The 21,434-nt window shown below is 41.8% G+C and overlaps 1 protein-coding gene and 1 long non-coding RNA gene across 3 annotated transcripts; one reads left to right on the top strand and one right to left on the bottom strand.

Annotated features, from left to right (window-relative positions):
- Positions 1-1,340: 1,340 nt before the first annotated feature.
- LOC113609148 (uncharacterized) lies at positions 1,341-6,945 on the top strand. Its single transcript, XR_003428513.1, has 3 exons — positions 1,341-3,573; positions 3,683-3,834; positions 6,230-6,945. It is a non-coding gene; the product is annotated as an uncharacterized LOC113609148 (long non-coding RNA).
- NPHS2 (NPHS2 stomatin family member, podocin) lies at positions 3,443-21,009 on the bottom strand. Of its 2 annotated transcripts, XM_027086178.1 has the most exons (8): positions 20,736-21,009; positions 16,744-16,847; positions 13,208-13,280; positions 11,525-11,607; positions 8,962-9,165; positions 6,194-6,249; positions 4,774-4,852; positions 3,443-3,721 (listed from the first exon to the last, which is right to left on the bottom strand). In XM_027086178.1, the coding sequence occupies exons 1-8, from the start codon at positions 21,007-21,009 to the stop codon at positions 3,443-3,445; spliced, it is 1,152 nt and encodes a 383-aa protein (XP_026941979.1). The 2 variants fall into 2 exon arrangements, with proteins under 2 accessions (XP_026941979.1, XP_026941980.1); XM_027086179.1 differs by lacking the exon at positions 8,962-9,165.
- Between the last annotated feature and the right edge of the window lie 425 nt (positions 21,010-21,434).

The raw sequence follows: 21,434 nt of genomic DNA, 5'->3' as shown, positions 1-21,434 counted from the left end.
TTGGGGCTACCTTTGAAGCCTGGGGACAACAACCTGTATACGAGGCCAGGCTCCCATTTGGTTGAGCCCAATTACTGTCATTTAGAGCTACTGGGCTAAAACCAGAAATATAGTAATAGTCATGGTTTATTGAGCATTTACCTCATGTAAGCACTGTGCTAAGCACTTCACATGTATTATCGCATTTAGTCACAACAACTCTGTGAGGTGGGTTCTACTTTTATCCCCATTTATGTCAGGATAAGTTGCATGTCCAAGATTAAACATCTAATAAGTTACAGAGTCTGGATCAAATCTGGTATATCTGACAGCAGAGTCCAAGCTCTCAGTTACAGTGCTACTTTTCCTCCCCAAGTTCAGGAAAAGCTAGAAGCGCAGTTGATGAACCCTCTTTGAAGGAATTTGACTTCTACATTCTCTACTTATTGCTCAGCTCAAATACTCAGCAATGGCATTGACACACAAGCCAAAATTCTAGAGGACATCAGAACCTGCACAGTCCTGATAGACTCTGCCAAAGAACATTGTAGCAGCCAGGAGCAATCTAATGAGGAGGAACATACTTTATCATCCAGACATGATCTCCAAGAATATGGAACACAGAGGCATTGGCAGAATGACCTGCTAGGCCTTCCAGATATAGGGGAGTCCAAACTGCAGAGCTCCAGCATTACCCTGATATGCTGGTGAGCTGGGGTTGCCCTTGAAGTTCTAAGGTAGGCCTGCTAAGCCCCCTTAGGATGACCCTCTGTGTTTTTTTGAGTTGTATGAGCTGTTTCAATGTTTTGGTTATTAACCCCTTGTTGGTCTCATCATTTGCAGATATTTTCTCCCATTCCATAGGTTGTCTCTTCAGTTTGTTGATGGTTTCATTGGCTATGCAAAAGCTTTTAAATTCGATTAGGTCCCATTTATTTTTGCTTTTATTTTTTTTGCCTTGGGAGACTGATCTAAGAAAATATTGCTATGATTTATGTCAAATAACTTTTTGCCTATATTCTCTTATAGGAGTTTTATGGTGTCATGTCTTACATTTAGGTCTTTAAACCATTTTGAGTTTATTTTTGTATGCGGTGTGAGGGAGTATTCTAATTTCATTGATTTACATGTAGCTGTCCAGCTTTCCCAACACCGCTTGTTGAAGAGACTGTCTTTTCCCCATTGTATATTCTTGCCTCTCTTGTTGAAGGTTAATTGACCATAGGTGCATGGGTTTATTTCTGGGCTTTCTATCCTGTTCCATTGATCTATGTGTCTATTTTTGTGTCAGTACCACACTGTTTTGATTACTGGAGCTTGATAGTATAGTCTGAAGTCTGGGAGGGTTATGCCACCAGCGTTGTTTTTTTTTCTCAGGGTTGCTTTGGCAATTCTGGGTCTTTTGTGGTTCTATGTAAATTTTAGGATTATTTGTTCTAGTCCTATAAAAAAGGATGACCTCTTTCTGGTGATTTGGAGTCCAACAACCTGCAGTACACCAGCCCTTAAGTCACATGCCTGCGCAATAAATGCAGGTCTAGACCAGAGTCACTGTCAATCCCCAAATGCCCTGGAATACCATTGTCATAGACTTGTTCCACTCTTACAACCATGTTGTTTGGTTGTGGTGTACTCCAATACCAAGTTAGAATATGTTATCCCTTTTATCAGCTTACAGCCTGCAATAGACTGGATGTTTGTGTCCTCCCCCCACCCCACCCCCCAAATTCATATGTTGAAATCCTAACCTTCAGTGTGATGGTATTAGGAGGTGATGGTATTAGTGTTTGGTAGGTGATTAGGTCATGATGGTGGAGCCCTCGTGAATGGGACTAGTGCCTTTATAAAAGAGACCCCCAAGGACTCTCTTCCCCTTTATGCCATGTGAGGATATAGTGAGAAGACAGCTGGCTATGAACCAGGAAGTGAGCCCTCACAAGATGCCAAATCTGCTGGCATCTTGATCTTATACTTTCCAGGCTCCAGAACTGCAAGAAATAAGTTTCTGTGGTTTATAAACCACCCAGTCTATGGAATTCTGTTATAGCAGCCTGAACTGACTCAGACACTGCCACTCTGTAAATTTCCAGCGAAAAACTGTATGTATCCCTAGTATGTATCCTAGATTTGGATTATACTGTTCAGTTTGTCCTCTACCTATCATTTCAAGATCAGTAACCAGTTGGAATACAGCACCTGGGTCTCAAGAGAAGATTTCTGCTGCTAGGACCTTGTGGACAACACTATCAACTCACCTAACTGGTCTCTGAAGAATTTGCCTTTGACTATTCATTATACCCTTTCACCTAGCACACAGTTTCATAGCCGCTTATCCCCATTATTCTTTCCCATTAAGCCCTCCTACCTTAACAGCTGGGAAGTACCTAAAGATACCGTAGACTACTCAAGCAGATCTGGAAGGTGCCTCTGCAAGGTAATGAGCAATTTAAATGTTGACTAGAGACAGACATCAGAGGAGACCAACCAATGGGTGATACCACAGACACTCAGATATATAGGCAAATCTGCCTTTGACAAAAAGAACCTTGCTAAAAGGAATTATTAAGGATCATAAAGGCCCTTGTTGCATTACTACCCTGGCATTCACTTATTGTTCTGTTCCTGCTTCTGGTCATGCCTGAACCAGCATGGCCCTACCTCCTCCTTCATTGCTCTTGCCAACATTTGCCAACCTGAAATCAGGAACCATCCATATGGGGGTGAAAAGTGACCAGCAACCCTTGATGCTACCTTAACTCCAATAAACCAGTACACTGGGATGGGTATGGGCCAACCCTGAAAATACATCAGCCCCATATTTATAGTGATGCTTCCTCAGATTTTAAGCCACATATACCAGATAAATGTTTTTGTCCTTTTATTTCTCTATTTAAAAAAAAGAGTCTCTATAAAAATAATTCCTTTTAAGTTCTTTAATTAGGTGTAAATTTTATATCCAGCCCAAGTACATCTCTTTTTCTTTCATTCACTCAGAAACACGGAAGTGTCACTTGCATGGAGAGTTGGAGAGAAGCCTGCATCTCAAGATTACAACAGAGTGTGATAAGCATAATGATAGGGACATGTAGAAAGGGCTGTGGGAGCAACAAAGACCTTGCCAAAGGGACCAGAGGGCATACAGAGAAAAGGACGTTTGAACTACATCTTCAGAAGTCAAAATTTAGCCACATATAGACTCAAAATTCTTTCCAAAGTAGAATGCTGGCTAAAGCTCTTTCCCATAATTACTCTGATTAGATGATCCACCTAAGCATGTTATATGGCTTCTCTGTCATTACATGATTTCACTGTCTTCTCGTGTGTTGCTGCATTGTGACTTCATACATTCCAAGGGCATTCCACATGGCAACCAAAGGGCAGGAAGTGAGGACAGAGGGCCTTGCTTAGGGCTGTAGCTGTTATATGGCAGCCCTCTTTGCAGTCACATTATCCTTGTTTCCTCCTATAACATGGGAGAGTCTTTCTTTTTAGGGTTCAGTGGCTCAACAGGTTTGGAAGGATTTGGTAAAGGGATGCTTCCTTGAGTTCTACTGCTTGGAGAAGACAGGAAATTTAGCAAGTCAAATGGCAAAGGTAAAACCACTGTGGAAGGTTTCTCTGTGGACAAGGATTGCAGGGTGTGGAGGTACCGAAGCTGAACAGCAGCTGGAGTGCCTGATAGAATCTCGGCTGCCATCCTCAGGGACTCGGACGCAGCCTTCTCCCCTTCTGCAGCGATCATCTAGACAAGGGATGTGAAGAAAAGCAAAGTGATTTTTCTTCTTCGCTCCATGAAGGTTTTAATCCTACTTAGCGTGACTCAACAAACAAGCACTAGTATCTACTGTGTGACAGGTGAGCAGACTATCTTTTGTTCTTAAGGATCTTGATTTAGGCAGAGAGATTACACTGTTAATTGTAATTTAGGGTAGAAGTTTTTAAGGGCCATGACAAGTATAGAGGAAGTGTTAGGGGAGTTACTATGTCTGGTGGGCCTTGGAAGAGTAGTAGGATTTTGCCATTTAGAGGAAAGGTGTCGCCTTAAAGTGGGCAAAGGGCACTGGACTCAGAGATCCAGAAGCAACTCTGCCCAGAGGACTGCCTTCCTCCTCCACCAAAGCTCCAAAGTTATCCACCCTCTTACATAGTTAGGGGTTTTTCTTTACCTACGTTCTGTTCTTTAAGGGAAATCCACCTCCCCTCCAGTCCTCATTTTCTCTTCCCAACACCCTTCCCACCCACACCTCAATCCTCAGGAGCTGCCGGCAGCCACACCTTCTCCCTGGCATGCCTGAGTAGAGGCTATGAGTAGCACAGCCTTCTCTCAGCTCTGGCGTTGAGGGAATTGGGCCCTGATCGTGGTTGTCCCTCCAGAGCTTGTGCAGGGCTAGGGATACAGGTCGGGGTGTCATTAACCTAGAGGTGACAGGTGACTGATATTACCCAGGGAAAGATGCCAGTGCTAGAGAAGAGGGATGGAGCACGGGGAGATGCCTTTAGGGAGAGAGGGAGAAGGCAAGATTCAAGGAGCAGGTCACTGTTACCAATAACTTCAGAGAGAGGGAGTAACAGGAAAAGAGACCTTACGTTGGTCAGTTAGGAGGCTGTTAACACACTTGAGGAGAGCAATTTTAATAGAGTGGTGTGGGTATGAGCCAGATTCCCCCCAGCGCCTGGATGAATAGGTGAGGAGCGAAGGGGAAATGTTCTCCACGAGGAGGCCTTCTTTTGGATTCTCTGGGGATCCTCAAGGAGCAGCCGTGCAGGAGGACGGCCTGCTCAGGGCTGGCTCACCCGCACTTTGGCCTGTCTCTGTGCTTCGGCCTCCACGGCCAGCGAGTGCTGCAGCCCGGCTGGCAGCCTCACATCCTTACTGAAAGAGAAAGGGCATGGGTAGGTAGGTGTGCAGCACTGCTTTTAGCAACCGGAGCTTTTGTACAGACCTGCCACCTTCTCTGCTGTCATTTCATGACGCACAGCGAATCCTGATTTAGCAGCGTGTGTGGCCCCTGACCTCTGCGCAGACAGTGGGCAGGGAAGAGCAGCTTCAGGGCAGTGCCTCAAAGGCTGATTTTTCTTATCACTGATGCTATAGTAGAGTTATGGTTTTCTCTTTACAAGTGAAACAAATTTTGTGTTGATATACTACGAACATTTTCCCACTTAAAGTTTAATCTAAATCCCGGCTGTTAAATTTCAATAATGAAGAACAGCCTCGAAGAGCCGTACTATTAATAATGAGGGAAGTCATCTAAGTTTATAAAAGAGAACTGATTTTGAAAAGGGTAGAACTGACCAAATGAGAACAATACTTAATGTATTGCATGAAAGATACAAAATTGTATTTTCCCCCTGATTGTAACTATAAAAAAATACATAGATAGAAAAATGGGCAGTTCCTCAGAAAGTTAAATATGGAGTTACCATATGATCCAGTAATTCCACCCCTGGGTATATACCCAAGGGAAGTGAAAACATGTTCACACAAAAACTTGCACATGAATGTTCATTGCAGCATGATTCATAATGGTCCCAAAGTGGAAACAACCCAAATGTCCATCAACTGATGAGTAGATAAACAAAATGTGGTATAGCCAGCTGCACAATAGAATAGTATTCGACCATAGAAAGGAATGAAGTACTGATTCATGCTACACCATGGTTGGATGCTGAAAACATTAAGGTAAGTGAAGGAAGCCAGACTCAGAAGGCCACGGATTGTGTGATTATAATATTTATATTAAATTCCTGGAATAGCCAAATCCAGAGAGACAGAGAGTAGATTAGTGGTTGTCAGGGGCTAGGGGTTGAGGAGGCAATGAAGAATTCCTGCTTAGTGGATGCAGACTTTCTTTTGTAGATGATAAAAATATTCTGAAATTAGATGGTAGTGGTGGTTGCATCACTCTGTGAATATACTAAAAACCACTGAGTTGTAATTTAAAATGGTTAAAAATGGTGAGTTTTATGTTATGTGAATTTTATCTTTTAAAAATGTTTAAATCCATAGAAATATGAAAGTAATTTGCCCAGATGTTACAGTGGTTATGTTATGGCTATGAGATAATAGGTAAATTTTTTTCTTTCTTCCAAATTTATGCCAATATGGCTACAGTACTCATTCAATGAAAGTAATTTTTCAAATAGAAGTTTTGAATAAAACCTAAATATCTCCCTTTATCATATTGTTCTTCCTGGTTAATTTCCTACCCACATTTCTGTTCTCTCCACTTTGATTCCCCAAATACAGGTCACTGCATCCAAGGCAACCTGTGGAGGGAAGAGTTTAGATGTCAGTAAGAACCTCCAGGTGGGAGGAGAGCACCCCTATGCACCGATAGCCATTGCACTGAGAAAGCACATTTCTCATTATGTACTTCCCTGTTTTGTTTTAACGTTATAGGGCCTTGCAAAAGTTGTTTAATTTGCACAGTGCCACTCAACAAATATTTGTGGAATTAAAGATGGTGTGGTAGGCTGACGAATGGCTCATAAAGACATCCATGCCCTAATCCCTGGAACCTGTGAGTGTTACCCCAAAAGAGACTTTGCAGATGCAATTAAGTTCCAGGCTGTTAAAATGAGGAGTTTATCCTGAATCTTGCTGGTGGGCCCTAAAAGCAATTGCAAGTGTCCTTATAAGAGGGAAGTGGAGGGACATCTGGCTACAGAAGAGGAGAAGGTGGTGTGATGATGGAAGCAGAGGTTGGAGTGCTGTGCTTTTAAGATGGAGGAAGGGACCATGATCTAAAGAATGCAGGTGGTCACCTGAAGCTGAAAAAGGCAAGGAAATGAATTCTCCTCTCAAAACCTCCAGAAGGACCCAGTCCTGCTGACTGACACCTTGACTCTGGCCCAGTAAAACTTCTTTTGGACTTCTGGCCTTCAAAACTGTAAGGTTGGGACTTCCCTGGTGGTCCAGTGGTAAAGAATCTGCCTTCCAGTGCAGGGGACGCGGGTTCAGAGTACTAGGATCCCATGTGCCGCAGGGCAACTAAGCCCGTGCGCCACAACCAAGAGCCTGCGCACCGCTACTAAGACCCGATGCAGCCAATAAATAAATAGATATTTTTTAAAAAAAAACTGTAAGGTTAAATTGGTGGTAGTTTAAGCCGTCAAGTTGGTGGTAATTTGTTACAGAAGCAATAGGAAATAATAGAGATGGTATATTTGCTAAATTTGTCCTAAAATGCATTTATTAGAGAACCAAAATCTTTAGTCTCTCTCTCATATGATATTCTCTTCCATATGATATTCATTTACAGGTGCTTTCACTTCCTGTTGGCGGCACGCATCTTCCCCACCTCCCCATCCCAGGAGTGGGAAGAAAATGAATTGTGTGTTCTGGAAAGGGGGGCAGGGCATGGAGCAATATGCGGGCCATACTCTTTTTCCTTTTTAACTTATTTCTGATGATTTCTTGGTGGCTAGATAAATAGTGCATTGGGAACCCTGATAAGACTAATTTAGGGGGTTGATGGGAGGAAGGAATGTTGAAAAAGACTTCATAGAGGAGGTGACATCTTAAAGAACAATATGATTTTGCCTGTAGGGAAAAGGGAAATATTTGGTACAGAGGAACAGCCTAAGAGCAGGCATGGAAGCATAGACTCACTGAACACCGGAGAAACACTAAGTCCGCTGGAGGATTAGATACACTGGGGGAAGGACAGCAAGAGGTGAGGCTACAACAGTTGGGTCATTTATCCGCTCATCCAAAAACCCAGTATCTGGCTGCTGTGTAACAGCCCCATGCCAGGTACTGAGGACAAAAGATGAATAAAATATGACCCCTGACATTATGGAGTTCATGGCATGGGAAGAAAAATGTGTAAATACATAAATTATAATTCAACATAACAAGGGCAAGCTTGAATGTCAAGTGTCTGGACCTTATCCTTTATCCTTTGGAGGGGAGGGATGAACAGGAAGAGAGGCTGAAGGGAAGGCAGAGGGGAGCAACGTGAGTGCTTTTTAAATTCCAGAGCAGCAACTCCCCTGTGTCTTCTTGTTCTAACTTCTTCTCCTTTCAGCTTCTCTTATTTCCTGAATTCTTCCTTTTTCCACTAGGATGCTAGTCCCAGTTTTATCAGTGATGAATTGGAGATGTCACGAACATTTGGATACTTCATTTTCTCAGCTGTGTCTGCTCAGGCCCCATCAGGCACAATCATTATCAATGCCTTCGATCCTTAGTTCCTTCTATTGAGGTCTTCCTTCAGCTAGACTCGAGTCATAGCCTCCGAACTCAGTTCTGGGCTTGGGCGCCTCATGGCCTCAATGACAGGCTCCGTCACTGGTGGTAATTGCCACCCGACTGGCCAGCTGCCTAGAATGCTGCTTTGTTCTCATCTCTCTTCTGAATACCTTTGCCAGCTTGTCTTGGTAAGAAGTGAAGATGCCTACCCTGGTTGTGGGCAAGGTCGCTGAGCTTGCTGCCTGCGGCCTAGACGCTGCTGCTTGTGAGGCAGCTCTTGCTTTTCTCTCCCTCCTATCATTCCAACTCAATCAAATCTAGGTGATGGATTGGGTAATGAATCACATAAGGGTCTGTGACATCTTACCTCTTTTCATCTGAAAGTCTTATTTGAACTTATCATTATCTAACTTTGCTTGTTTCCCCAACTAGACTGTAAGGTCCCAAGATGCATTCCTTATCATCTCTGTGTCCCACCACCCCACCCTGTCCAGCCCCACCACCCCTGCCAGCCCCACCACCTTGTGCTATGTGGCACTTTACAATGAGTCTAAAGCCACTTTTTGTTTTGAGAACAAAAACTGTGGCAATGACTGACTAATCAGCACAGATTGGTGCCTATGATTGGCTCAGGGTCAATTTGGCAACCTCTTAACTGTCAGCTCCTTACAGGACGGTACCTTTGAATGCATGGCACATGGAAGATTCAGTAAATGGCCAATGAAGAAAGGAATAAAAGATAAAGGGATACTTCAGCATACTTGGTGTTAAATTCATCTAAGTACCTTTACATCTTGTGCAATGCTCTTCCTCTCTAGAAGAATTTCAGTGAGGGATCGATGTGCTAGGAGACGCTTCATGGTGGTTTGCACAAGGAATTGGACCGCTTTGGACACATGAGCAAGACTGCTTAGGAGAAGAGAGGCATTTTCCATTCGGTAGTAGCAGATGGCGTCTATCTCCATTACAAACATGTCTTTGGTTACAACCTAGGCAGAAAAAAAATTTGGATGACAACCCTGATTCTTGGGTTCCTTTCCCACATGAGGATAGAGGAGCTAAATATGTTCAAAGGGTATTTTCTCAGCGTAAGATGATGGTAAGAAGAAAGAGTAGTTGGCTCGCCCTTTAATCAAAATAGACGTGTTTTTTTTTAAATTATGGAGTTTGTATTAAATACACTAAAGAACTCACAATTTCAAGGAATCTTATAAATCCTTTTGTAAAAAAAAAATCAGGAATAATTTTCTTACATGAAAACATTCAGTTGATTGTATATCAGGTCTTTTAAAACCGATGCCAAAAAAATCTCCTAAAAGAGCAACATGTTCTGGGAAACAAGCGCTCAAATGTATTGAGTGTGCATCTAGAGGGCAGTTTGGTGATACATATCAAAAGCCCTAAAAGATGTATGTGCACAACATTTCCATTTTTAGACATTAATCACAAGGGTATATTTCAAGGGTTTAGCTGCAAGGATATGATTCATAGTATTGCTTATTGTAATAAAAAAAGTAGAAATAATATCAACAATAGGGAATTAGTTGAGTAAATTCCAATTACTCAATTAGTTGAGTAAAATCCATACAATGAAATGCTGTGTGTCTGTTTAAAACAAAGAGGTAGAAACATAGGTAATATATGAAAAGGTGATAACAATAGATTGTGAAAAAAGACATGTTGCAAAATAGTATGTATGGTGTGATATATATATATACAAACAAATGCACACACATATATATGTCTGAAACTACAACCACATATATAGAAAAGTCTGAAAGGATACATTCTAAAATATCAACTCTATGGGTGATAGGGTTAGGTATAAGTTTTACTCCTTTTTATATTTTATTATATAAAATAAGCCTTTTAAAAGTATATTATTTTTATTCACATTTCCATTTACCAAAAGAAAGAATGAGAAAGAACCTCAGACTGAAAGTGGGAGACAGTTTAGGAAAGGCTTATAAATCTGAATCAGTAACAGGAAAGTCTAGATGTTATCTCTACATTTAACTTTTAATTGTGGTAAAATACACAAAACATCAAATTCACCATCTTAACCATTTGTAAGTGCCAATTCAGTAGTGTTAAGTACATTCACATTGTTGGGCAACCAGTGTCCAGAACTCTTTACATCTTGCAAAACTGAAAACTGGTGAACAATTCCCCATTCTCTCCTCCCGGCAGTCCCCGCAACCATCATTCACTTTCTGTTGCTCTGAATTTCACTACTCTATGTTCCTCATATAAATGGAATCATACAGTATTTGTCTTTTTGTGACTGGCTTATTTCACTTGGCATACTTTTCTCAAGGTTCAGCCATGTTGTAGTATATGCCGGAATTTCTTTCCTTTTTAAGGCTGATTATTATTCCTTTGTCGGCATATACATTTTGTTTATCTATTCAGCCATCAATGGGCATGTGGATTGCTTCCACCTTTTGGCCATTGTGAAAAAAAATGATGCTATGGACATAGGTATACAAACGTCTCTTCAGTACCCTGCTTTCAATTCTTTGGCATTTATACCCAAAAGTAGAATTGGTGGATTATATGGTAATTCTATTTTTAATTTTTTGAGGAACTGTCATACTGTTTTCTACAGTAGCTGCACCATTTTACCTTCCCACCTACAGTATACAAGGGTTCCAATTTCTCTACATCTTTGCCAACACTTATTATTTTCTGTTTTTTTCTTAATAAGAGCCATCCTGATAGATGTGAGGTGGTATCTCATTGTGTTTTTGATTTGCATTTCTCTGATGATTAGTGATGTGGAGCATCTTTTCATGTGTTTTTTGGCCATTTGTATATCTGCTTTGGAGAAATGTCTATTCAAGTCTGTATTGAAATGTCTATTCAAGTCAAGTATATATACTATCTACCATATATGGAGGACAATCTGCTTTACTCAAAGTCATCTGATTTAAATATTAATCTTATCTAAAAAAAAATACCTTAATAGCAACATCTAGATGTATTTGACCAAATATTTGGGTACCATGGTTTAGCCAGGTTGACACATAAAATTAACCATCACAAAGGCCTTTGTCCATTTTTAATTGGATTGTTTGCTTTCTTGTTGTTGAGTTATAAGATTTTATATATTCTGGATATTAACCTCTTATCAGATATAGTATTTGCAGTTTTTTTCCCATTCTGTAAGTTGCCTTTTCATTCTGTTGATTGTGTCCTTTGTTGTAAAGGAGTTTTAAATTTTGATGTAGCCCATATCTCTTTTTCTTTTCTACTTTTGAGCAAAAATAGTCATTTTCCTCTGGGCCAGAAGTGGTAGCTCGGCCAGGGAAAATGTAGAAAGAAAGCAAAAGCCACCACTTGGCTTACCTCATGAAAGGGTATCTCCAAGGTTTGGAGGCGAAGGTCAACCTTGTGGTAGGTATCCAGGCAGGGCAAAAAGAAGAAAAGGCCTAGAAGAGGGGGCAGGGGAAGTGACAGGTGAATGGCTAGCATGGAGGCCATTTGGGGTTCACTCTTTTGGCATCAAGTTGCATGTTGCATTGCTTTTCTTAGCCTCCAACTGCCCATAGACCTCCCCATATCCCACCTCCACCCATGGTGTGTTTGTTGTTACTAAGGCTACCAAATAATTTGTTGTTCAAGCTGGGACACTTTTGAGGGTGAAAGGAGAGCACTATTATGACTTACACCAGGACAACAGGCATAAACAGGGATTATCCCCAGCAAAATGGGCTGTATGGTCACCTTGGTCATGGTACTGACCTGTCCAGATATTGGGTTACACATCTGTCTCCTTCACTAGATTTAAACTCTATAACAAGAGCATCTTATGCATTCCTGTTAGCCTTAGTGCCTTTTAGGTGCTCTGCAAAACTATTTCTTGAATCCACGTGTGTAAGAACTTTAGAGCCAGAAACCTCCATGTGGTATTTCTTAAAATGTGAGCCCCAAAGGAATCAGAATAGCAACATCATGATACCAGCCTTCTGGTTGGCTAGTTAGTCCTCACCCACCCCATATAATGTATAGGGTCAATGTGCAATCAATATTTTAGATTGATTTATTGAGATTTTCTGAGAGACCATTGGACACTGTAGGCTTGTACAAGAGCCAAAGCTTTGTTGGAATCAGCAGTACCTCAAGCACCCATGATCTCCCTGAGGAGCCACCCAGCTACTAGCCCTTCTCAGACCCAGTCGAGAAGGATACCAAAAACTAGAACCAGAACAAGGCAGTCCCTGTTCTGGAACTACAGGGTCTGGTTCTGTTTTTGTGTGAACCAATCTGTTGGCTCTGAATCTTCAAACTGATTTGTGTCTCCTAGTCTGGTGTCTATTCTCTATCTGTTTCTGTAGAGCTGGCTTGGAACTTGGACCCTTTCCAATCTGTGCACAGTGGGACTTTGCTTCTTCTCATGTCTTTCTGGATTAGCTCTTCAAACCCCAACTATTAGACTTTTCAAACTAACGATACTTCTATCTGTGCCCCATAATCAGCTTGGACTTCTGGGTACAAACTCTGTAAGACTTTAAGGTCCTAGAGACTAGAGACCATGTCTAATTCATCCATCTTCATATCCTTTGTAGTTAAACAATGAAACACGGGAAGTGCTTAATCTATGTTTCTTAAATTTCCATGAACTGAAGGCCAATTTGTTACTTGGATGCTGAACTTTGCCTATCTAGCCTGGTGTGTTCTGATTCCCTGGATCCTGAACTAGCTCAGTTTTGCTCTGAGAATTCACAGGACTCAGACCACTTACATGTTCTACTCAAACCAGTGCCTGGTCTTAGGTCCTAGCCTACTTGCTACTCCAGCCAGCCTGGCCCTGGCATTCAGCTTTTTGCATCCACTCTCTCTTTTGGTCACTGTGACCTGGTAGTAATGCTCTCTGAAGAATTTCTTAATAACCTGTGTTACAAGTAACAGATTGAAAAATGAAGATATCATGAATCAAGTTACTTCATGTAATCTGAGGGCTGTATTACAAACATGCATGGATTGAAGAAATTGGCAAGTCTCTGGGGGGGTAAAAAAGATCATTCTTACCAGGGCCTTTGGCTCTTCCAGGAAGCAGATGTCCCAGTCGGAATATAATTACTCTCTCATACTCCTGTATAACCTAAAGGAAAATTTAATACTTTTGAATCACTCCAAGAGATTAAAATGAAGTCTTCAGAAGACCCTGGTGTGAGGGTGATCCTAGGTATCAGAAATCTTTGGCTTTGAGAACCAAGAAAAAATTTCTGTTAATACTTACATTTCTAAAATATATACTTAGTAAATGAAGAATTTCAGAAACCAATGAAAAAGTATAAAATTTTTGAGACTGTGGACAGAATTTTGATCAGAGAGTCATGGTTATCTAAAAAATAATTGGTTCCACCAATCAAAGTAGTCACAGCATATTTCATCTTGTATATTGCCATGACTGATGCATTATGAGCTTTTACATGCATCACTCATTAGCTATTTACAGACCTTACGGCAGCCATGCAGGTGCTCAGATCACCCTTCAGGAAGAGCCTGTAGCCAACTATATGTTGTCTGTAGGAGATACACTTTCTATTTACATATACAAATAGGTTGAAAGTAAAAAGAGAAAAAACTATACCACACAAAGAGTAACCAAAAGAGAGTAGGAGTGACTATACCGATATCAGACAAAATGAAGTTTAAAACAAACATGCAAAAATGTTATTAGTGATAAAGAGGGACATTGTGTAACGATAAAATGGCCAATGTGTTAGGAAAGTATAACAATGGTAAACATATATGTACCTAAAAATAGAGTTCCAACATATATAAAACAAAAACCAAAAGAACTGAAGGTAGATATAGACAATTCAATGATAAAAGTTGGAGACTTTACTATCCCACTTTCAATCATGGATAAAACAACTAAACAGAAGGTCAACAAGGAAAGAAAAGACTTGAACAACACTATAAACAAACTAAACCTAACAGATAGCTATGCATAACTCCACCCAACAATAGCAGAATACATATTCTTCTCAAGCACACATGAAACATCTCCAGGACAGACCATATGCTGGGCCATAAAAAAAACTCAATAAATTTAAAAGGATTGAAACCACACTAAGTATATTCTCTGATTACAATGGAATGAAATTAGAAATTGATAACAGAAGGAAATTTGGGAAATTCACATATATATGGAAATCAAATCACACACTCTAAAATAACTGATAGGTCAAAGAAGATATCACAAAAGAAATTAAAAAACACTTTGAGGGACTTCGCTGGTGGCGCAGTGGTCAAGAATCTGCCTGCCAATGCAGGGGACATGGGTTCGAGCCTGGTCCAGGAAGATCCCACATGCCGTGGAGCAAATAAGCCTGTGTGCCACAACTACTGAACCTGCGCCCTAGAGCCTGCGAGCCACAACTATTGAAGCCTGCGTGCCTAGAGCCTATGCTCCACAACAAGAGAAGCCACCACAATGAGAAGCCTGTGCACTGCAACAAAGAGTAGCCCTGGCTCACTGCAACTACAGAAAGCCCGCACACAGCAACAAAGACCCAATGCAGCCAAAAATAAATAAAAAGTAAATAAATTTTTAAAATGCTGTAAATTCAGAACACAATGATAAATAAAGTTTATTAAAAAAAACAAAACACTTTGAGATGAATGAAAACAAAACCTCAAGGTACCAAAACATATGGAATGTAACTAAAGTAGTGCTTAAAGGAAAATTTATAGCTGTAAATGCCTATAACAAAAGAGAAGAAATATCTCAAAATAATACCCTAATTTTCTACCTTAATGTACTGGAAATAGAAGCACAAAGTAAACCCAAAGTAAACAGGAAGAAGAAAATAAAGATTAGAGTGGAAATAAATGCAATAGAAAATAGAAAACATCAGAGAAAATCAACTGACCCAAAAGTGGGTTCTTTGACAAGATCAACAAAATTGACAAATACTTAGCGAGACTGACCAAGAGAAAAGAGAGGAGATTCAAATTGCTGAAATCAGGAGTCAAAGAGGAATGACAGAGACATCACTACTGTCCTTACAGAAATAAAAAAGATTATAAAAGAAAATATTGTGAACAACTATATACCAATTAGTAACAGGTGAAATGGACAAATTCCTAAACAAATTCCTAAACAAATTCATAAACTATCAAAACTGACTCGAGAAGAAAAAGAAAAATGAAAAAGACCCAAAATTAAAAGATTGAATTAGTAGTTTAAAATTTTCCCACAAAGAGAAGTCCAGGACCAGATGGCTTCACTGGTAAATTCTGCCAAATATTTAAAGAGGAATTAATACCAGTTCTTCACAAATTCTCCCAAATAATAGAAGAGGAGGGAAATCTTTCCAACTCATTCTCTGAGGCCAGTATTACCCTGATACCAAAACAAGACAGTGATATCACAAGACAAGAAAACTACAGACCAGTATCTCTCATGAATATAAATGCAAAAATCCTCAACAAACAACCAGCAACTTGACTCCAATAATATATAAAAAGGATTATACATCATAACCAAGTGGGACTTATTCTAGGAATACACAGTTGATTTAACATCCAAAATTCAATGAATAAAGGGCAGAATAAAGGGCAAATACCATGTAATCATCTCAATGGGGGAAGAAAAGGCATTTGACAAAATCCAACACCCTTTCACAAAGACGAAGGAGAAGAGGAAGGAGAGCTTGTGTGGGGAGTGAAATCGGCCACAGCCCCGGCAGCATCTGTAGCGTTCCAGCCAAGGACATGCTCTTCCCTGACAGCTCTGGCCAATGACTAAGAATGGCAGGGATACAAGGGCTTGGCCATTTCTGCCCATTGTGAGACTCATCTATGAGGCAAACTTTGCTCTGGAGCTCCCTTTCAGTCTGGCCAAGACTTTCTTGGAGGTATCCCACAGTCTGAGGCACTCTGTCCAATCCTTCCTTCCCCTTCTCATATCAGAGGTGTCAGATCTGCATCATCCTCTGAAGGTTTTCCCTGCCTACTCTTATTCTCTCTCCCCTTAATCTTTCACAGACAATGCCACCCCATAAATCTCTTGCACTTCTAATTCCATCTTGGTATGTGCTTCCCAAACTGACACAGGTCTTCATTTACTTCAGGGACAGCCGTGTGTAACCACCTGTGGGCCCAAGGTAATTATCATCTGTGGTCTATAGAAGCTGCCTGAGAAGTTTCCTGGAGGTGTCAGGAGTAGGCATCATGACCTCTTCTGGGCTGATCTTTGTGTTATAGAGTGTCGATGAACTAGACATAGCTCCTTTCCTGAAGGGGCTCTCAGTCTAATGGCAGCGATTGTGTATCCACAAATATTATACATGTGGTAATTGCTAGAATTGATGTGAAAGTAGGATGACACGAGAGCACAAGGAAGGGAATGACAGTCTGGAGGAGTCAAGGAAGGCTTCACAGTTATCTCTGAGCAGGTATAAAGAGTAAGAGCTCTCCTGGAAGGTGAGTGGGAGTGAGGGCATTCCATGCAGAGCAGACAGCACGTACCAAAACACAGAAATGAGAGTGGACATGGTGCAGTCAGTGAGAGGCACCAGGAAATTACTTATTGGGTCCTCATGGAATCTCACCTTTATGCAGAACCAGATAGAAAAAGGGAAGGTCACAATGATGAAGAGCAGGGATGTGAGGACAAGAAGCCACTCACAAGCCCCTAAACTGGAAGACTTGGTACCTTAAAAAAAAAAAAAAAAGCAAAAGAATAATTATATTGGAACTTCACCATATTCACTGACTAGCACCTCTAGTCCAGTCCTTGGTATTAGGGTCAGAGCAGTCAGCCGACTTTGCTGGAAATAATGGAACGAACTGGATACCAGTGTGGTCAGTTCCCAGAGCCGGGGGCGCGGTCTGTGTGAAGGGCTTTGTGGGCAGATGGAAGGTGGAGCAGGCTCCTGGAAAGGCAGTGGAGGGTACACTGGAACAACCACAGAATCTGGGCAGAAGGTCTGGGTTCTGGTTCTGGCTCCACCATTTTCTGTCCAAATGACCTTAAGCAAGGTACACAACCTCTCAGTTGCCTCATCTATTCAAGGAAATGCTATTGCATAACTATTTCATAATAACTATCTCGTGGAATAGCTCACATCTCTGGCATAAGAATGAAATGACGTATAAACATAAAAGCACCAAACTGTGTTTTTTTACATGTCTGGTGTTGTCATTTAAAACTCATGTTTACTTAGTGGTAACTGCTACAAAAGTACTTTTTCTACCTGAGCCCCTCTTAAAGAGGTACCTTAAAAATACACGATCAATAAAATTGCTACAAAATAGATTTATGTTCCAAAGGCTCTTAGCATTACAGAGGTTCCATTTAAGTCTTTATGTTTCAGTGTGAAAAGCAGATTGCTGTCAAGTTTGTTAGACACGATTGGCTTTACTTTTGAGCTATCCATTTCCAACTAGACGACAGAAGCTGTGCTCCTTTTATATGCATGTGCCAAAAAGGCATATACACACACACACACACACACAGCCATTCTTAGGTGATATTTCCTTAGTATCCTCTAGAAGTATAATTTTGAGAAAAAACAGGACCCTTTGTCCCTCTCTGCATAGTTTCTTCTATTTGAAGTGGTTCAAACCACATGTGTCCAGAGGTTCATCTTCCCTGAAATTACAGCTCCATCTACCACTTGCCCCAATATCTGAAATTCCTCCACGAGAGCCCCTTTGGCTTCAGGTGTGGATCTTTAGACAGTCTTTGAAAATCACCTATATGGGGTAATATTAGCCCATTTGTGCCTATAAAAAAGTGATATGGAACTGGAGTTCAGGCCATCCAGGTTGCTTGGGTGATAAATGAAATGGTATCAGGGAAAATTCAGTCTCAAGGACATAAGCTTCTTGGGGCCTTGTCTTGTTTAAACCGTGTCCCAGGACTGGAATAGTGCCTGACACATACAGGTGCTCAATAAATACTTGTTGAATGTAGGAAGGAAGGAGAAGTGGATACTGAAAATGATTTAAATGTAATGGTTATAGAAATCTCAAGAATTTTAATCCACAGGTACTAGAAAACTGGCCAAAGGGATACTATTTGTCAGTTTAAAAATCTTATAGAGGAATAGAAGGTGACTAAAGATGAGAAATGGTGAAAAGTCTATTTTTAAGGGATGGGAAGGAAATGCATAACTAATTAGTAGGCCTGAAAATTTGATTTCCATGCTTGCAAAATAACTGGAAAGGTCATCACCAAATTGATGTGCAGATTACTCGAAGAGGGCAGATATACAAGCTGCACCAGCACAAAACCAAATTCGGTGCTAAATGCCAATGTATGGCAGTTCCTAAATGGTGTCCCATGGAACACTAATCCTCCAGGGTGCTCCACAAAGCAAGTGTTCCTGGAGCAAACAAGTTTAGGAAATATTGTGTACTGTATCCCACTCCTGGAGCTTCCCAATAGTCACTGGCATATTGAAGCTAGGAGAATCCCTGCAGCAAAGAAGCATTCTTTGTTTTGTTTAACCTAGTATTTCCCAAACATTTGACCAGGCGATGTCTTCTCCAAGCAATTTCATGTTCTATGGAATTTATTTCTCATGCAACCTACTCTGGGAGATGCAGTTTTGGGAGAGGTGTTTCTATCAACATCATATTAGTTTTTGCAATATTCTTCCCTAAGAGCAATAACAGTGTTATTGCCATGTTTGCTAGCTTATAAATATATTTCACTTGCCAGTGGTAACCATGGTAAGTAAAAATAAATAAATGCACATACCAACAAAATTTATATTTTATAAGTGAAGAAAGTCCTCAAAATTCCTTCATACCATAGTTAGGGATGTGAACAGAAAACTAATATGTATACCCAAATCTAACTTGAAGCTTTACTCACAAAATATTATTCTCTTAGAATGAGTTCCTTGAATATCCAATTTGTTTAGTGTAAGTGAATAGTGAAACACTACATGTTAAAGCAGGAAGCGCCTTGAGATACGACAGTCTGAGAATCCTCAACATTTCAGTAAAATGAAGCTTCTCTTAGTTTCTCCCAAATCTTAGGTAGCCTGGCTGTGGGAGTGTGGTACTAGTGAGGAGGAGAGGGGATGTTGATGTGTCTGTTCCCCTTTCCTCTGGGAGCCACAGAAACCTCCCAGACAAGGGCTCAGCAAGGGTGTCTCATCCTTAATGGGCTCATCCATTGCTTGGGGGGGCCTGAAGCTCTAGTCACTTTATAGCTGAACAGACTGAGTGAGGCCCACAAGGTGAAGCTACTAGCCCAAGGCCACAGCTAGTTGGTGGCAGTGCTGGAACCATGACCAGAAAGCAGGGGCAGCACCCTGCAAGGATGGGCTTTTCAATAAGACTGTTTTATTCTGGAATGCTGGCTTCTCCACTTCCCACCTGTAGGTCTTGGGCAAGTTATTTAATTTCTCAGCATTTTTTCTCATCTGTGACACGGGAATGATAATACTCAGTAAAACACCTAGCATGTGCCTGGCACACAGTAGGAGCTCCAAAAATGGGGCTCCCTTCCTTCCCTACCCCACCGATGTGGTCTGAAGCACAATACTTACAGACCTCTAACCTCAGCACTACTGTAGCAGTGAATCCAATAACCCTTTAACGACCAGAAGTTTCTGACCCATGAAAGGTCATCAGTTAGGCAAAACAGCATTAACATGGTCAACATAAACTACATCCCAATTGCTGGAATCTTTCTCAAGTCATAGCTTTCAGTGCTACAGCATATAGGGCAGTGCTGGTAGCCAGGAAATGTTAAAATTTCATAGTCAGCAGAAAGTAGTATAACACACTATTCCTTATTTACCTTCCTTTAAACCTCCCTCACCCTGAAATTAAGGTGTAATGAGTTTTTTCTTCCACTCATTATAGAAAGGATTGGAAGCAGATAAATTTGTTCCTAAGAGTTCCTTCACCTGCAGAAGCTAAAGAGACACCTTTCCCTGTGCTTCCCTCCCTTTGGTCTAACTTGCCTCTTTTAGCTTGCAAGGGTGTTTTTTTCTTTCCCTCCAGGCTTTGCGCAAGATAAGTGCTTTGAGTGTCTTATCTCATTTTATCCTCACAATTACCCTCTGAGGTGGGTACTATTGCTGTCCCCATTTGATACATGGTTAAGTCCCTGACTATGATCAAAGAGTTAGCTAAGACTCAAACTGAGATCTAGCTTTTCTCTACTTGGCTCTGCTGCCTCTACTTTTTAGAAAGTATGATCACTGCAAAGTGTAAAATACTTTTAGGAAAGTCTGATGAGGAGAGGAGAATAAGCTACATAGTTGCCCTGAACCATGTTGATTGGTCCCCAACCTGGATCACACTCCCTCCCACCTCCCATCCTTGGCTGACCCCTGAGAACAGTGGTATTTAGCTGATGTTATTTGTATTTCTTCTGATGCATTTTGGTCTCCACCACTGAGGGGTCGGTGGGTCCTATCTCGCGTCTTTCATTTCCTGGGAAGCTGAGCAGGTCCAGCAGGCTGCTCTGGCCTCGGAAGCTCTCAGTGCGGTGCCTCATTGCACCTTAATTGACATCCCTTGGGTACCACCTGGAAAGGCCGCACCCCCTCCCGGGGCCTCAGCCTGACCGCTGTACCTTCCTCGGGCCGCTCGCTCTCCAGCAGCGCCACCACCTCGGTGCCCTCCTCGCCAGAGCCCCGGACCTCATCCACGTCCACCACGGTGGCTGCAGGCGCTCGGGGCTCACCCGGGCTCCCTGCCCGCCCGAGGGCCGACTGCTCCGGCCCGGCGTCCCGGCGCCCGCGGCCTCTGCCGCCCCTCTCGGCCTTCGCCCTCTTGTTCTCTTTGTGGGCGGACCCACTGCCTCTCCCGTGGGCCTCTCTGGAGGAACTCCGAGCCCTTTTCTCCATCCTCAGAACGACCGAATCCAGGAGCGCAGTTCCTGCAAAGTCGCTGGCAGGGATGCGGGGCGCGTCCCGGGGGGACTATAATGACCTTGGGCGGGGGCGGGACCTGGGCGGTGGGCAGGCGGGGCTCTGCTCGGGGTGAAACCCGGCAGCTGTTTCTCAGGAGAGCTGTGGACAGGGCGCGCCACCCCTGAGACTTGGTGCCACCTTCAACACTGAGTTTTTGTGAAAACCCATGTGCCAATTTATGGCGTTTTAAAATGTGTTTCTAGAGACGAAAATTTGAGCTGAAATACTACGGAGGCCCGCAAACCGCTGAAGGTGCGATGGCATTTTGCTTTATGATTTGTAAATATCGTATAGAATGGGGTATGTGGTCCTCGCTTAAGACTAAAGAGCTTACGGGAAAGAAAAGGTCGTCCAGTTAG

The sequence above is a fragment of the Aethalodelphis obliquidens genome, unplaced genomic scaffold (genome assembly GCF_003676395.1).
Source record: "Aethalodelphis obliquidens isolate GAN/ISIS:26980383/991018 unplaced genomic scaffold, ASM367639v1 scaffold55, whole genome shotgun sequence".
NCBI classification, from domain to species: domain Eukaryota; kingdom Metazoa; phylum Chordata; class Mammalia; order Artiodactyla; family Delphinidae; genus Aethalodelphis; species Aethalodelphis obliquidens.
This window is presented reverse-complemented; position numbering and strand designations above follow the sequence as displayed.

What these genes read in the sequence shown, in the direction of transcription:
- NPHS2 (XM_027086178.1), bottom strand. Translation starts at nt 21,009, where the DNA reads ATGGAGAAAAGGGCTCGGAGTTCCTCCAGAGAGGCCCACGGGAGAGGC. An exon ending in GAGCGAGCGGCCCGAGGAAG is followed by an intron (nt 16,848 to 20,735) that starts GTACAGCGGTCA and finishes TTTTTTTTTAAG; the next exon opens with GTACCAAGTCTTCCAGTTTA. An exon ending in AAAGTGGAGAGAACAGAAAT is followed by an intron (nt 4,853 to 6,193) that starts GTGGGTAGGAAA and finishes TTTCTCTTTCAG; the next exon opens with TAAGGATGTGAGGCTGCCAG.